Source organism: Aquarana catesbeiana, linkage group LG01, assembly GCF_042186555.1.
Source record: "Aquarana catesbeiana isolate 2022-GZ linkage group LG01, ASM4218655v1, whole genome shotgun sequence".
Classification (NCBI taxonomy): domain Eukaryota; kingdom Metazoa; phylum Chordata; class Amphibia; order Anura; family Ranidae; genus Aquarana; species Aquarana catesbeiana.
This window is the reverse complement of record NC_133324.1, coordinates 693646303-693663668: the sequence shown is the minus strand read 5'-3', so window position 1 is coordinate 693663668 and position 17366 is coordinate 693646303. Positions and strand designations below refer to the sequence as shown.

Here is a 17366-nt window from a genome sequence, read left to right as displayed (position 1 = left end):
CATAACATTAAAACATAAAGAGGACTGAGGATAGAATAAGAAATAGCCGCTACAAACAGATCTCGGGCAGCCACATTCTACTGCTCTGGTCTCTGTCAGTTTCTGTTTGCAGTCTGGAGCCAGATGCCTCTGTTGTAGTGTGCAGGTGTATTCTGGGCTATAGAGATAAATAGGATAGCCACCTACGGGGTCCATTCTCTCATTCATTTCTTAACTTAGAGCTGTACCTGTGCACTACTACCCAGTTCCAGATGAGCTTAAAACAATGTTTGGTGCAGCAGAGGCCAAGCCAATGGACAACAGATCTCTACTGCATCTACAGCCTGCGTAGCAGCTATTTCTTATGTGAGGGGTGGTTGAAGACATTGCCAGATTTTATATTAAATGCACAGGAACACATTAAAAAAACAATAGCAGATGTCAAGCCTGTCTATTTACTACTAAATTACTTTATGAATTAAGCTATACATTATGCACTATGTTATGCATTAAAAATACATAAAACAGTTATCAAATCCTGGCTAAACAAATATTGTCTAAATTTCAAGAATCTTGTGTATACGCACACAAATCTTGGTGCCCTTTGTGTATTTCTTTATTTATTTGTTAATTTTTTTATTTATTTCTAGCGGCGCTTTACCATCGTTTGTGTGGCGCTTTTTGGCCACTAGCAGGGTGCTTTTAACCCCCGCTAGTGACCGAAAAAGGGTTGTAACCACACACAAAGCGCTGCTACAATGGCGGTTCGGCAGCGCTGCCCATTGATTTCAATGGCCAGGGGCGCTTTAGGAGCGGTGAGTTCACGGCTCCTAATGCTCTCCAAAGAAGCTGCTGGCAGGACTTTTTCTGATGCCCTGCCAATGTACCGCTCCAGTGTGAAAGCCCTTGGGCTTTCACACTGGAGTGAATGGAGTCGCTGTTTCAGGGCGCTTTGCAGGTGCTATTTTTAACAGTATAGCGCCTGCAAAGCACCTCAGTGTGAAAGGGGTCTTAGGGTGAAGAAATTCTGGTACAGTATATGATTATGCTGTTGCCTTTGAGAGACTGAACTGTGTATAACTGCTTCCACTCCCATCATGCTCCTGTTTTTGGTAAAGTAACAGTATGTGCAATGACTAAGCACAGGTGTGTGAAACGTGTTTGCTGAACCCTTTGAGCTGGCTGCATGTCATGTCATGTCCTCGTTTTTAATGGAATTTCACTAAAATAATTTTTTTATGCTGGAAGTGCCGTCACCCTTTTCTTCATCATTTAACAGTATGAGCAGATCATAAGAACAGAGGTGAGGGACAGCTGTCCGCTTATGTACTCCATAAGAGGATTATAAGGTAAGTCAAAATTTCTGTTTTCCTAATCGCACATTAAGGGACACAACGTACAGTAATTCTGGTACATTGGGAAGTGCAACAGCAATTCAACTGAAAGATGGGCAACGCAGCAAACAAAATGCTAACAGATCCATGAATAACAACAGGTTAACTGTAAATACTCAATAGCACCTACAGGGACACTAGAAGAACCTGATGACCAATGCCAGCTTTAGATGAGACCTGAATATCCACCTGATAAAACCAAACTTGTGAACAGAAGAACAGCTGGTAGCCTTGCACATCTAAGAAACAGTTGACTGATGCTAAAAAGCCCATGGAGATTTAACTGATTTAGTGGAGTGCACTCTGACAGGGAAAGGTAGTACTAGCCTACAGGAATTAAAAATGAGCTGCCAAAATGCATCTAGAGATAAAGGAATGAGAAGCGGGCTGTGCCTTATAGGGACCTTTAAGAATGACAACAAGAAAGTCAGACTGTCTAAAGGAAGCTGTAGCTGGGAGATAGACTTAAACAGCACAGACCACATCCATAAAGTGGAGCAAAATCTTCTTTGGATGTCAGGAAGAAGGACATAGAGATTAAAGAACAATCACCTGGTTAAGGTGTAGCACAAGAAGGGAGTCTATTCAGGGTAAGGCCACCAACTCAGAAACTCGGTAACTCAGAAACTCAGTGATGGCAACCTTGTAAGCGACAACAGGTAAAGGAATATCCCTGATAGGTTAAAAGGGTGGTTTATGAAAAACCTATAGAATGAGGTTGAGATCCCATGTTACTAAAACCGGTGCACACAGAATCTTATGCAGCTGTGCATTGTAAACAATCAGTGTCTAACTTCAGCCTGTTCAATTAAGCTTTGAGGATAAGGCCTGGTTCACACCTGTGCATTTTTTAGTGCGTTTTCAGTTTTGCAGAAACACACTACAGTCCATTTAACATGGTTTCCTATGGATGTAGTTCACATCTGTGTATTTTATGGAACATGCACCTGCAATATGCAAACTGCATAGGTGTGAATCAGGCCTAAAAGCCAGAAGCTGAGTGGTTACTATGCACAGCTGTACCAGATTCTGGGTGCACCAGTTTTAGTAAATCTCCCTGTGTTGTCACTGGGAAAGCACAGAGGGAGTAACGTGTGCAGCCCCTTGTACAAAAGCCCTAATTAAGGAGCGAGAGATAAATGGTCTTTGAAAAATAATGGATAGGGCGGAAATTTGACTCTAGACAATATTCAAGGCCAAATGTTGATCCAATCCAGAGCGCAAAAAAGACAGGAACCACCCCAGGGACTTATTTGTGGGATGAAATTTCCTTGACAAATATGCCTTCCAAGAGCAATGGTAGTCTTTATGCAAAGTTAATCTTCTTAGTTTGTGTGAGGTAGGTGCAAAGGCTAGAGGTTCCTAAGACCCAGAGATAAGCTGTTTTTTTGTTGAACTGGTAGCCAGGAGGTCCACATCCAGCATCCCCTACCTGCAAGATACATCTTGAAACACACTGGGATGAAGACACTATTCTCCAGACCCTCCCCCCAAGACTTACACAAACCCCATCTCAATCCAGCCATCCCATAGACTTCTGTCATGCATTTTTGCAACGTTTTCCTAAAAGCACACCAAAAACTCTGCACGCATCTTTGGCGCGTTTTCAAAAAACGTGGCATAAATGCATGACCTGATAGAAGTCAATGGGACTGCAGCTAAAATTGCATATAAAATGCACTGGAACTGCAAAAACACCTGTGTTGCAGGCGAATGTGTGTAAACCCAGCCTTATGCTTCCCAGATCACTTTTTTTTCTGAGTTTAGATGTTGCTGCTCTAAAGCAGGTTTGGTCGCTTTTAGGTACATTTACGTGTGTTTAGCAGTGTATTCATACCCCTTGAAATTTTCCACATTTTGTCATGTTACAACCAAAAAAGTAAATGTATTTTCTTGGGATTTTATGTGATAGACCAATGCAAAATGGCACATAATTGTGAAGTGAAAGAAAAATGATAAATGGTTGTCAAATTTGTTTACAAATAAATATCTGAAAAGTGTGGCATGCATTTGTTTTCAGCTCCCTTTACGCTGATACCACTAAATAAAATCTGGTGGTCAGATTTTATCAGTCATCTAATTAGTAAATAGAGTCCACCTGTGTGTAATTTAATCTCAGTATAAATACAGCTGTTCTGTGAAGCCCTCAGAGGTTTGTTAGATAACCTTAGTGAACAAACAGCTTCATGAAGGACAACACACCAGACAAGTCAGGGATAAAGTTGTGGAGAAGTTTAAAGCAGGGTTAGGTTATAAAAAAATCTCCCAAGCTTTGAACAGCTCACAGAGCACTGTTCAGTCCATTATCCAAAAATGGAAAGAGTATGGCACAACTGCAAAAATACCAAGACATGGCCGTTCACCTAAACTGACAGGCCAGGCAAGGAGAGCATTAATCAGAGAAGATGCCAAGAGGCCTATGGTAACTCTAAAGGAGTTGCAGAGATTCACAGCTCAGGTGGGAGAATCTGTCCACAGGACAACTATTAGTCATGCACTGCACAAATCTGGACTTTATGGAAGAGTGGCAAGAAGAAAGCCATTGTTGAACGAAAGCCATAAGAAACCCCATTTGCAGTTTTGGAGAAGCCATGTGGGGGACACAGCAAACTTGTGGAAGAAGGTGCTCTGGTCAGATGAGACCAAAATTGAACTTTTTGGTCCTTAAAGCAAAACACTATGGGGGTTATTGACCAAAGGAAAATCCACTTTGCACTGCAAGTGCACTTGAAAGTGCACTGAAAGTGCACTTGGAAGTAAAGTCGCTGTAGATCCGAGGGGGGCATTGCAAAGAAAATAAAAAACAGCATTTTAGCTTGCACATGATTGGATGAAAAAATAAGCAGAGCTTCCACTCATTTCAGATCTACCCCTTAGATTTAGAGTGACTGCACTTCCAAGTGCACTTTCAGTGCACTTTCAAGTGCACTTGCAGTGCAAAATGGATTTGCCTTTCGTAAATAACCCCCAATGCGTGGCGAAAAACTAACACTACACATCACCCTGAACACACAACCCCACCGTGAAAATGGTTGTGGCAGCATCATGTTGTGGGGATGCATTTCTTCAGCAGGGACAGGGAAGCTGGTCAGAGTTGATGGGAAGATGGATGGAGCCAAATACAGGACAATCTTAGAGGAAAACCTGTTAGAGTCTGCAAAAGACTTGACATTGGGGTGGAGGTTGACAGCAGGACAACGACCTAAACATGCAAACAGAGCTACAATGGAATGGTTTAGATCAAAGCATATTTATGTGTTAGATTGGCCCAGTCAAAGTCCAGACCTAAATCCAACCAAGAATTGGTGGCAAGACTTGAAAAATGCTGTTCACAGACACTCTCCATCCAATCTGACAGAGCTTGAGCTATTTTGCAAAGAAGAATGGGCAAAAATGTCACTCTCTAGATGTGCAAAGCTTGTAGAGACATCCCAAAAAGACTTGCAGCTGTAATTGCAGCAAAAAGTGGTTCTACAAAGTATTGACACGCCCCACTTTTCACATATTTATTTGTAAAACATTTTGAAAACCATTTATCATTTTCCTTTCACTTCACAATTATGTGCCACTTTGTGTTGGTCTATCACATAAAATCCCAATAAAATACATCTCTGTTTTTAGTTGTAACATGACAAAATGTGGAAATGGTCAAGGGGTATAAATACTTTTTCAAGGCACTGTATGCAAGTTTGACAGTGTCAGTGTAACTGAGGCCTAAGATTTGAAAGTTTGTTTAGCCACCTATATTTCTGGATATACTTGTCATTTTGAAAGGCAGCTCTTACTAAAAGCAATGGCACTATTTCGCCATTTTTTTTTTTTTTTTTTTTTATAAAATTCAATATCTGAATCATCCAAGTCAGTGGCAAGTATACTACAATGTATATTAAATGACAGGATGAGAAGGGGGGGGAGCTAAATGGTTCACATACTAACATCTTGGTTTCCGTGTTGTGCATTTACTTTTCTTAATTATCACCAATTATCACTAGTACAGTAGCATGCTCAGGACTAGCCCTTCTACATAGATATGTCCATGCCATATAAGTGATTCCCTCATCAGTAACAGTTTACCAGCAGCATCAATTCTGAAATATAAATAATCAGAGATTATTGCTTCACTGGATGAAATTCTACTGAAAATTAACATTAGTGGTTGTGTTGCTGGTGTGGTGTTCTCAGCAGCAGAATCACCTGTGTGACATTGACATTGATTTAATAAAATTTATTAAGTGAATACTTAGGGCTTGTTCACACTGGTGTGCTTAAATACGTGGTATGTGTTTAAAAAAATGTATTTCATGTTTTTAACAGGTTTTTAATTGTAATTAAAATTGAATGCAACGCGTATGTGTTTTAGATGCTTTCTGCATGCTTTTCATCCCTGATCATCTGAGAAAATTGACATGTGACTCAAAAAACACACGGTGGGGGGGATATTTAATAAAACTGAAGTGTGCAAAATCTGGTGCAGCTGTGCACAGAAACCAATCAGCCTCCAGGTTTTACTGTCAAAGCTTAATTGAACAAGCTGAAGTTAGAAGCTGATTGGGTAACATGCACACTGGCACCAGATTCTGAGTGCTTTAGTTTTAGTAAATCTCCACCAAGGCGTGTTTTGGTGCGTTTTTTTTTTTTTACTATAATGGAAGGTGCATTTTGTATCATTTTTCAAACAGGACCCCATAGATGCAGCAAGCAGGATTTTTTAAAAACGCTGCACAGAGAAGTGAACAGATAGAATTTAAAGTGTACTATTTTGCACGTGCTCTTAACATGCTGAGTGCCTTTTAGTGCAGCATGTTAATGTGAACAGGGCCTTTAGTGAATATTCAAGGTCAAACTGCGTGCATGTTGACTACCCAATCATGGCAAGAGGGAAGAAAAAATATATCTTCACCATGCTGCTTAGTGAAAACATTCTAAATCTTTAGTAAAGTAATTCCTTTGAATGGATCCTTTATTTTAGGCTTGTGTATGCATACAGTTCAACTGAAATGCGCTGTACCTTACAATCACACAACTTTAAATAAATATTTTAATTTTATTATTGACATTTACAAGAAGAAAAGGCATACGGATATGTTACAATTGTATCAAAATTTGAAAAATATGAATGTTACACAAGTAACAGATTTAACAGAAAAGCTTTTTCTTGCTTTCCCTGAAAGTAAGAAAACTATACAGTATAGGAAAAACATCAGTATCAAAAACATAGGTCAGGTAAAAGCACTTATAAAAAAAAAATTGTTCCACAGTACAAAGTATCACAAAAGTGATGTTTTGTTTGTTTTGATTTACAAATAGCTAAGTTGGGGTTTCAGGAAGATCTAAATTAAAGGGTTTTCACAATGTTGTCACAATTTTATGTTTTGCGTTTGGAAATGTCTTTACAAAAATATACTTTGCCAAAGTAGTGAATGCAAATTGGAAATGCAGCTTCATTTTACAAACTTAAATAAAAAAACGTTTTAATGTAAAAATGATCATAAGGTGCTGATCATAATGACCGTAATGTAATCCCTTTTAGTGTTATTACTTTAATGTCTATAAATTGGATTTTGTGCCATTGTGCAGTGGATATTTATAAAACAAATACAATGCCAAAGTCTACACTTTGTGGTAGTTTTTTCTCAGAGACTGCATCTTTTTCTCAAACATCGCTATTTCTGCAGAGAAATTGTTCCAAAATTAATAAACTACATCTGGCTTAAAAACATAATTGAGAAACATAACATTACAGTTACAACACTGAAAAATATCACAATGAACCAGATTAAAGAAGGATTCTACTTAACTTTGTGCATGCTGGAAATCAGGCGGTGTAGTGTTATACATGCAAGGAATTGAGTACAGAACACGACTGCTTTAAATACATAACTGTCCTTTCCAGCAGCAAACATTATTATTTTAAAGTTGTCTCCTTAAATAAAGAATGTCCACTGGCCAGTTCTTGAAATGGAGACACTTACTTGTAAACAAACATATAATGTTTGACTGTCATAAGTTTTTTGCATCTTGACAATCCAGCTATATTACGCCTACACATATTGTTCTGTTTCTCCATCTTTGGAAGCTGTCTTAGATGTGTTTGCTCTTGACTCTTCATTTGCAACTGCTGATGCTTTCTCTGGAAGTGATGCCAGATCTCTAAAAACATCTACATAATGTCCAAAACCGGGACCCCAGTTCAAGAGATTGTCCCAGTTGAAATTACCAGCTTGCTGGCTTAGCTTCATGGGCAATGTACTGTCTGCCAGTAGAGTGGCTGTTGGTGACTGGGCACCAGAAGGCCCACCTTCAGCTCTGCGGCCTGGATATCTCCGCGGCTTTAATCTAGCACCATAATTGTCTTCATCATCTGCATCTGACTCGTTGACTTGAGTCAGTTTTGGCATCCTTGATGTGTACACCATAGGTTTGTCTCTGTCATATTCCATTTCCGAGCATGTAAAAGACTCATGTGAATCACTATCAGATGATGATTCTGGAGCAGGAATTCCATCTGCTGGATTCCTTACTCTTGAAAGAGGCCTCTGGCAGTCCTCTTCTGATGAAGATCTCCCATGATCTGCACTACAGATGCTTGGGTTTCTTGGTCTGGGAGTGTTAAGTCTCTCGACTTCCTCTATCGAAAGACCAACAGGTGGCCCACTCTCCATAGGAATCTGCCCTATGGGCTGCTTGAGGCGACTTCCTGGTCTAGAGCCATGTCCTGCCATGGTCTGAGGACTTTTGCTTCTTCTACCAAGACGAGTTGCATAATTAAAGATACCAGGCTGGCATACATCATTATGCATTTCCAAAGATGAAAGATGGAGTTCCCGTGCAGGGCTACTTCTGTAAAATGTTGATGATTTTGAAAATGGTGCAGGACTATGACGAGATAAGGGGTTAGGTGGTGGACAGCCTGAATGGCCAAGTGTTGCTGTCCTAAGGCCCTGGCTATAGGATGGTTGATAGGTTAAACTGCTTGCTCCCAAAGGCAGTGGAGATTGTCTAGCAAAACCAAGAGGACTATGCCTTTGAATTGAGAATTTAGGCGTGTGGCTCCGAAACTGCTTATAGTGCTGAATGATGTCTGCATCAGAAGGAGCGATACTGCTGGCATTGTCGATATCATAGTGCTCGATCTCTGTTTCGGGCATGGCCAAAGGAGCACTAGGTATTATTTCTGTGCTGTGTGGTATGTCTGTCTCATCATATATTAAGTACGGATTTTCTCTTTCAATGATATCTGGCTTAGGATTTCCTTCAGGTTGTTTTCTAATAGTCATGTCATCACCATATGGCGGAATATTGTCAGGATCATCAAATGCAACATTTTCACTTCCCTTTTTCTTCTTTTCTTTTGGTTTCTTCTCTTCTTTTGGCACTTTATTTTTCCTTGCTCTACACTGATTACACAGAATCAAACTAAGGACCAACAAAGCAAGAATTGTAGCACAGCTTCCAACAATTGCGGGAACAGCCCAAAGCGGTAAAGAGAGATGTTCAGTTTGTGCAATAGGAGTACAGACGTGTCCCCCATGTAATCCACTTTTGCATACGTTACCCTGAGGGCAAATAACACCAAGGCAAGCTACAACAGTTTCACAAAGTTTTCCTGTGTGTGTTTCAGGACAAATGCAAGTAAAGCCTGATTGGGCATGAGGTTCACAGCTTCCTCCATTTTGGCAAGGGCTTGAGGAGCAGTCTCCAGGTGGTACACAGGTGTATGCATGCCACTGATTAATGCACATTAAGTCCCCCCAGCATGGGTTACTGGCACAAATGTTAGGACCTCTGCATCCTAGTTTAGCATATGACTCCGATTTAGATATGCGAACCATGTCATGTTTACCACTGAATGGCAGATTTTCATGGTTATACTTCACATAAGCAATGCAGCCATCAAAACCTAAACAAACAAAACACAGAAAGACAATTATTGCTTAGATTATAACACAATTACTGCATTCCTTCTTTCTAACACGCAATGTATACAGGTAATGGCACAAGGTAGATGGCCAAACAGTGATGTATACAAAAAGATAGCATAATGATTCATGGATGTATGGTGCAGATGTATTGGATCCAGACAACTAATAACATTGCTATTTATTTAATCAGGAATAACTTGGCAAAATGGTACCAGACATTTGTAAGAGGAACTGGCTGATTTCCATTTCTCTATATCAACACTGGTAAAACTTGTGAAATATCGAATATGATTTGCTTGTGTCTTCTATTAATGTAGCTTACCAATGTGAATTAGATATAATTCCTGTTTCTGAATATAGGATGCTAAAACACATACTGCAACAGCATGGCTTTGTATTAAAAGAGTTCAAGGCTTAACTGGCCTGCCTGCAGTCCAGACCTTTCACCAAGCGAAGCGAAAAATATGACAAATAACCCAGCTGTTGAGCAGTTAGAATACTATATCAGGCAATAAAGGGACAACTTGCCTCTCCCAAAACTCCAGCAACTGGTCTTCTCAGCTCCCTGACATTTAGGCTAGGTTCACACCTATGCACATGGCTGTGGGTGTGGGAATCGCAGCAATTCCCGCACCCACAACCACCCGCAGTGAAAACATACTGCTCTGAGAAAATTTGCAGGGCTGCCATTCATTCTGAATGGCACCCTCATGCATGTAAAATCGCAGCTTGTGTGCAGGAACTCCAGAGAAATTAAATCGTTAAAATGACCATGCAATTTCCCTGCTGGACACATTTTTGAAAAGTTGCTGGCACGTTTTTCTGCAGGTAATGCAGGTACAGAAGCCCATTAAAATTAATGGGCTGCCATGTCCACGCAAACACGGCCTGTACAAATGCATAGATGTGAACCTTGGGTTACAAAGTGTTGTTAAAAGAAGAGGGGATTATACACGGTGGTAAACATGGCCATGTCCCAACTTTTTTGAGACGTGTTTCTGCCATCAATTTCAAAATGACCTTATATTTTTCTTAAAATGGTACAATTTCCCAGTTTAAGCATGTTATATGTTTTCCATTTTCTATTATAAATACAATTTGGGTTTATGAGATTTGCAAATCATTGCATTCTGTTTTTATATAGAGTTTACACAGCCTTCCAACTTTTTTTGAATTGGGGCTAAAAACAAAGAGTTGTGTATTCTCCATATTAAGAATAGAACATGACTGAAGAACAATGAGGATCTGGCTCAGACAGCATTCTCAAGAACAAAGGAGTGTGGACGAGGACTGTGGATCAACTGTTCCAAATGCAACACACAATAAATCCCCTCTTAATTTAGCAAAGAACACATATTTGGCATTAACTAAAGTAAACGAAAGTGATGGGAGATAATGTAAGACAGAGAACAGACACTTAATGATCTAGGATGTGAAGTGAAGGTGAGAAATATGGTTATATACTTAAGATGATGAATCAAAAGTCTGTACTCAAAGACATTAAAACACGGATGGAGAAGACTTCACTTCAGAATGTCATAGCAATTCACAATTACAACTACTTATACCAGCATAAGATTTGTGGCTTTGACCTCAGAATAGTGAGACAGGGAAGAAATAAACTTCCAGTCATGTGTATCTATACTTAAAATAATGACAATGCCAGGTGAGAGTGACTTTAAAGATTTTTGCACTGCATTAAAGAGTATAGGGCTAAGGTGGCTTGTATTACAAGGAAAACATCTTTAAAAATAACCAGTATGTAGCAAGCATTACCATTACAGCAGATGGTATGTAGAACATGCCATCAAAGTTTGCTAACTGGAAAAGTGTTTTAAGCTACCAACGCACCTTACATTTTGTCAGTTGTGACAAACTAGTTGTAAAGAAAATTATCTCTATGTGATATGATCATCTTAAACCTGGCTTACACCTAAAAGAGAGTTCCAAAATGACTAATCCTATGGCATGCAAACACACTCACACATTGCTTGTTGCATTGCTTGTGTGGTACAAAGTGCAGTGTGGTGCATTGCTTGTGTGGTACAAAGGTCATGTCTTTTATTTATAGGCAGTATGTCACTTGGGCTAAAAAAAATCCTGAAGACATGGAACCATGAACATTAGGGAAAATCAAGGAAAATACTGAACAGTATCTTTTTTAGTGCAGCAGTATGACCCGGTATGCATATGCGCGGGACAGAGCATGTGATGTATTTATATATTAAATAAGCTAACAAGCTTAATTTTTTATGTAAAATAAATCACACACCTAGAAGGTAGAATCAGACACTTTTCACATGGCCACTCCCAATTTTACCACCACAGTCCCCAAGAGATACAGGTCTAGTGCACGAAAAGCACTGGAGATCAAATAATGCCTAAATGTCTAAAATCAGTTTGTGCTTTGTTTTTATTTCTTTATACAAGCCAACGGGACTGATTTACTAAAGATGTAGATCAAGATCACTTTCCAAAGTGAATGTTCACATATTTTAGTAAATGAGTAAACATTGACCTGGCAATATTGGATGATTAAAATCAGCACAACTTCACCTTTTTTCACTAAGATAACTGAAAATTCTCTTTGTAAAAGTGAAAACTCATTTTGCAAAGAGAAAATGGGGTGAATGTGTGCTGATTTCAATCATCCAATCATGTGCAAGCAAAAAAACTGTTTCTTTATTTTTCTTTGGACATGACTGGGGATTCATTGCATAGTGAATTTTCACTTTGCATCACCCATTCATTAAGCTAAATTAAATTTTGTGTGTTCTACTCCTTTAGTAAACCAACTACAATGTGAATGCATGGTAAATGCTTAAAGCTCAGTAAACGTATAGTAGACACATCTTCCATGCATCCCAAACACCCATACTAACCAATAAAAAGCTACAGTAAATTATCTTAATAATCTATTTGACCATAAGCACCCCTTCTAACTAGATGCATCACAATATCATTTATCACAAAGGAAAATTATTAATTTGCACTATATAAAATATTTACCGTTCTGGGTGCTTTGAGATGTCTGTCCAGGTAGTACGCCTCCTATCTGAATTGTAAGAACATTAAGACCACCAAACTCTTGAGTTATATGATGAATATCTCGGCTGTGTGCTTGGTCTAATGACAAACTAGTAGTGGATCCGTTTTTCTCCATAAGAAGGGTATGCCAACGACCATCAGCCACATACATCTCTGGGATATTTCGCTCTACTTTGCCTGCAATACCCGCATCAGATGTGTAATGGAGTTTTCCATTTTTCACCTGCAATATAAAAGTAAAAAGTTTCACATAAAGTAAGAATTCAGTCAATACAGAAATAGGGGAGCTGCCATGACTCCATGACTGATTTGTGAATGTGGTTTTCTCTGGAAATGTCCAGTCCAATTATTGATCAAAAACAAAAAGGACAAAATTCAAGAGATATTGTACCTTTAACAACAAGAAAGCAAAAGCAGCTCCTGTATTCCTACCTGGATTTTTTTTCAAAATTAGACCCCATCATTGTCTTTTTCATATATCGTATGATGGATTAAAAATCAGTCTTGGTTATGGTGCCCCTGACTTTTGGCAAATATGCCTGGCACTATAGTTTATATTTAAAAAATATACTTTAATATATTTACCTAAGTTCATTTCCCATAATAAATTCAAATTAGGAATGGATAAATAGGGCAATTAGAATTGGCACAACATATGCTCGCACAACATATGCTCAAACCTCCAATAAAATCCCACATTTTGGAAAAAAAACCCTTTCATACCAAACCACAAAACCCCCTTTCTGCCATAAGATAAATACATATTCAACACAGTGATATAAAAGTGTGACTAAAGTGCTGTAGCCATTTATGAGTCCAAATAACTATTTCTATACATTTTATATTCCTCTTATATAACTGAAATTACTTTTAATTGGTCTAACTGTGTTTCCACTAGGTTTGGATCACAGCACATTCTATAGGAGAAAGAAACCCATGTTAAGTTGATAATTTTCTGCTTCACCTAATAAAAATATAATCTATTAAACTAACTGAAGTTAAAAGACGGCAAACACTTAAGACGTTTTCCATCTTACTAAGGTGAAGTATATTCGGTGAAAGTTAAACAAAGATAGCCCATTTAGGAAAAAATCACCAAGTATGCCATTTTTGTTAAGGAATAATTTTACCCATTTAGAGAGTTGGCATAGCTGGTAAAAATGGTGATTCCAAAGATGAGTGAAAAAGCAATGTATTTTAGATTTGTATACTTTAAACCTTTAATGATATTGGGTACAAGTTATCTCTACCAATGTATCCTCCCTTCAAAGTAATATATGCTACTTCAAAGGTCTTTAAAAATAAAGATTATGTAATTAAGTTGACTTGTTATGTGCTCCTTATTAGACTGAAAGCATGATTTAATGTAGTGCAGGTCTGATTTATAAACTTCCACCTCACTGTTAAAATGTCATACATTTTTGTCACAAATTTTAGATTTTAGGAAGGGAACAGAAGTGGAATACACTTAATCTTCCTTAATATATATTGACTTAATAAGGCAGTCTGTAACACAGCAACAAATGTTCATTGTCTTTTGAAAGTTGAAATCTGGTTGCTGTGGGGAAATATTGACAAAACTGGTACAGGAAACATTTTCTCTTTACAAGGGGATAAAAAGACCAAGGAGTATACAAAAGTGCAGTGATACCATATGGATCATTGGTGGGTGCTTGACAATTACGAGAATTGAATCACTATTGACAGTTGCCTTCCTGAATCAGATCAAATGCTGGAGTATTTTTCCCTATATTCCTGGGTTGGTAACACTGAACTCAGGAGGAGGCCCATGGATTTGTTAATGGTCCACGATGGGTATTAGGTCGAGTATATGTACATGCAAAGTTTTACTACTTGCAAAAGATTAATAATATTAATTACAATAATAAAAATAAAAATCTCAGTGAACAATTTCACTAAAATGCCATTCTCCTAAATGAAGCATATTATATAATTATGATTGATGACCACTGTGGCAATGTTACTAATAGGGGTAAACGTCTGCCCTTGGTCCAACATACAACTACACTGCAATATTATCAATAATATCTGGCACATCTACACCAGTATAATATATATTAAAAAAATGATAAAATTATAATGGAGGATTTAGATTTGCAAAGTAGATCATAATAAAAAATAGATCTCACTTTCTAAAAATTGTGAAAGTACACGTTAGTTCTTTACCTGCAGATATAATCTACGTAGACATTCAGGGGACACACAATGAGTATGCAAGAGGAAAAAAATGTATTCAGTACCGCATTCACAATGGTCAGCTATGTTGATCATTCAAGCATGATTTGAGTAAATATATAGATTATATATAGATCGATATATATCGATCTATATATAGATCGATATATATCGATCTATATATAGATCTATATATATATATATAGATCGATATATATCGATCAATATATACAGGGCTTTTTTTCAGCTGGAACGCGGGGGAACACAGTTCCGGCACCTCCAGCACTGAATTTAGCTAATGGCAAGGGGTGATGGGGTGTGCTGGAGGGTCTACTGATGCTGGCTGCTGCAAGATCTATTGTTGCTGGAGGGGATCCGTTTTTGTGTGCTGGCCTATTGTTGCTGGGGAGGTATATTATTGCTGGTGGGGGATCTATTGTTGCTGGAAGTAGTTATATTGCTGGGGGGTCATATGCTGCTGGAAGGGATCTACTGTTAAAGGAGGGGTCTATTGTTTCTGCCTGCTGGAGAGTCTATTGATGCTGGCCACTGGGAGATCTGGTCTTGCTGCCGGGGGTCTATTGTTGCTAGGATGATATTTTGTTGCAGGGGTCCTATGTTGCTGGGGGGTTTATTGTTGCTGGGGGGTATATTGCTGCTGGCTGCAGGGGATCTATTGTACTGCTTTTCTTGTTATCATTACCAATTTCCATACAAATTACTTTAGCATAGTATGACATAATCATACTTGGCTCTGTATTCTCTGAATGAGACGGTGCTAGGAGGTGGGTAAGGGGTGGAACCAAGAGATGTTGCTCGGAGGTGGGTAGGGGGCAGAGACAAGAAGTGACTCAGTAGGTGGGAGTTCCAGCACCTATTCTCTGAGAAAAAAAGCCATATATATATATATATATATATATATATATATATATATATATATATATCCATAGATATACAGAATATGTAGTATATATTTATGACCTTAAGAAGCCTATTGCCAGCTTCACTATAGTGCTCATTTCAAGTTATGACAGGCTTGACTGAGCCACAGCCAGAGAATAAACTTATCAGGTTCTTTTCAGGAGAGCATAATTTATGCAGTGTTGGGCTTTTTATTATGAGTCAAGGACATTTTCAGGCTGAAAAATACATTCTGGGGTCTGTAACTTGCATGCTATCTTTAAACAAATAAAAAAAAAAAGATAATTAATTTCCAAATTAGATATGGTGTGCCCTTCACAATTCATGGATGATCATAGCAGGAATGCTCTTCACGGTTTCAGTTGTCATAGCTGATTAATGCTAGTACAAAGCAATTGTTCAAAACAGGAAAAAAAAAGAAGACAACATTGAAAAGGGAAACATTCCCTCAAAATCATGTACTGAAATCATGACCTTAAATAACTTTCATAACAAATAAACGAATGAATAAATACAACTGGGTTTTTCTAGAGCAAACCTCCGGCCCAAATTTTGTCTTAAAATCTAATGTGTAAAAAAATGTACTGTGACTGTGCTATACAGAATCCAAGGTATTCTGTTAATGGATAAGAGGAGTGGGGGGCAGATAAAGAGTGGTGGGGCTTCTATGTATGAGAGCCACAGCTTTCAAAGTTGCAGCTCCTGAAGTATATTATTATTATTATTATAATACAGGATTTATATAGCGCCAACTATTGCGTCAAGTATAGTAAAAGCTATGCTTTCTGGCGTAAATGAAATCGTGAATAGTAAAGAAAGGGCAGCAATCCTAAAAGTGGCACAACCCTCATGCAAGTACATTTTTTTTTACACAGCAGATTTTAAGAAAATAATGTTTGCCTGATTTTAAGTTTTACAGCCGGTATAGTTAACTGTGTTTTTTTTCAGACACTTGCTTGGACAAAGCCATATTTATAGTGCAGTTGTGTTTTCTGAGGTTTACTATGTGAAATGGCTAATAATGAGAAGAACTGGTTTGGATCTATGTCAGAAGATGTAAAAAATATAGGAACAGAGCAGTTCTTGTGATTTATAGTGGACTGCCACCAAAATTAGACTAAGTGGTCTTGCATGAACATGTCACTTTTACTGTGTGGAAATAACATCTACTATGAAAATTACACATTGATATATATTAGGCTGATCTAGTAGGTAGAGAAGATGTGCATATATATTCAGAAGATGGACACTTGGGAGCAATTGCAGAAGTCCACAAGCTCTCAGTAATATACAGTATAATAGTGTAGATGTTAGGTAGTAGTATGTCAATTTTCATACTACAAGTATGAAATAGATTCTACATATCTTTTGCTCAGACATCGAAAAAGATATAACCTTCTTTCTCCAAGTCAATGAAAGCACATGGCCACCATGAAAACTTCATGAAGTTGATTCGGACATGTAGTTTCAGCCACTAAAACTGCCCTTCACTGAAAAACAGAATAGTACTGCAGTAGAAATCAACCACAAATGGCATGTAAGTATATTGTGCAGCCTCCTACTGACGCCATGGCATTCCGGAAGTTGATGTTTTATGCTAGCTTGATGCCAATTTTTGCATGCGCATTGTTTTTAATTACATGTGAGTGTATTTTCATTATCTTAATTAATATTTTAAAGTTTTTTTCACACTGTAGAAAGGCATCTTTTGTTTGCTTTGCATGAGTACATTGTTGGAAGTCCAGAAATTGCTGTTTGCTGAACGGCTTTCATGGCTAGAGAAGATGTATGGAAGGTATCATTGATGTACATGGAAAACGATTCAATGGCTGTATGACCACTCATATTAAGGGGGCCTTATGCCGCATACACACTATCGGAAATTCGGCCAGCAAAAAACCAATGA

At 38.2% G+C, this 17366-nt stretch overlaps 1 protein-coding gene across 1 annotated transcript in view; it reads right to left on the bottom strand.

Annotated features, from left to right (window-relative positions):
- Window positions 1-6397: 6397 nt before the first annotated feature.
- Window positions 6398-17366, bottom strand: part of FAT4 (FAT atypical cadherin 4) — a 365853-nt gene continuing 354884 nt past the window's right edge. Inside the window, exons 16-17 of the mRNA XM_073603673.1 lie at window positions 12305-12566; window positions 6398-9273 (exon numbers count right to left, since the gene is read on the bottom strand). Coding sequence (XP_073459774.1) covers window positions 7415-9273; window positions 12305-12566 — 2121 coding nt within the window. The 3' untranslated portion in view covers window positions 6398-7414. The remainder of the gene's footprint in view (window positions 9274-12304; window positions 12567-17366) is intronic.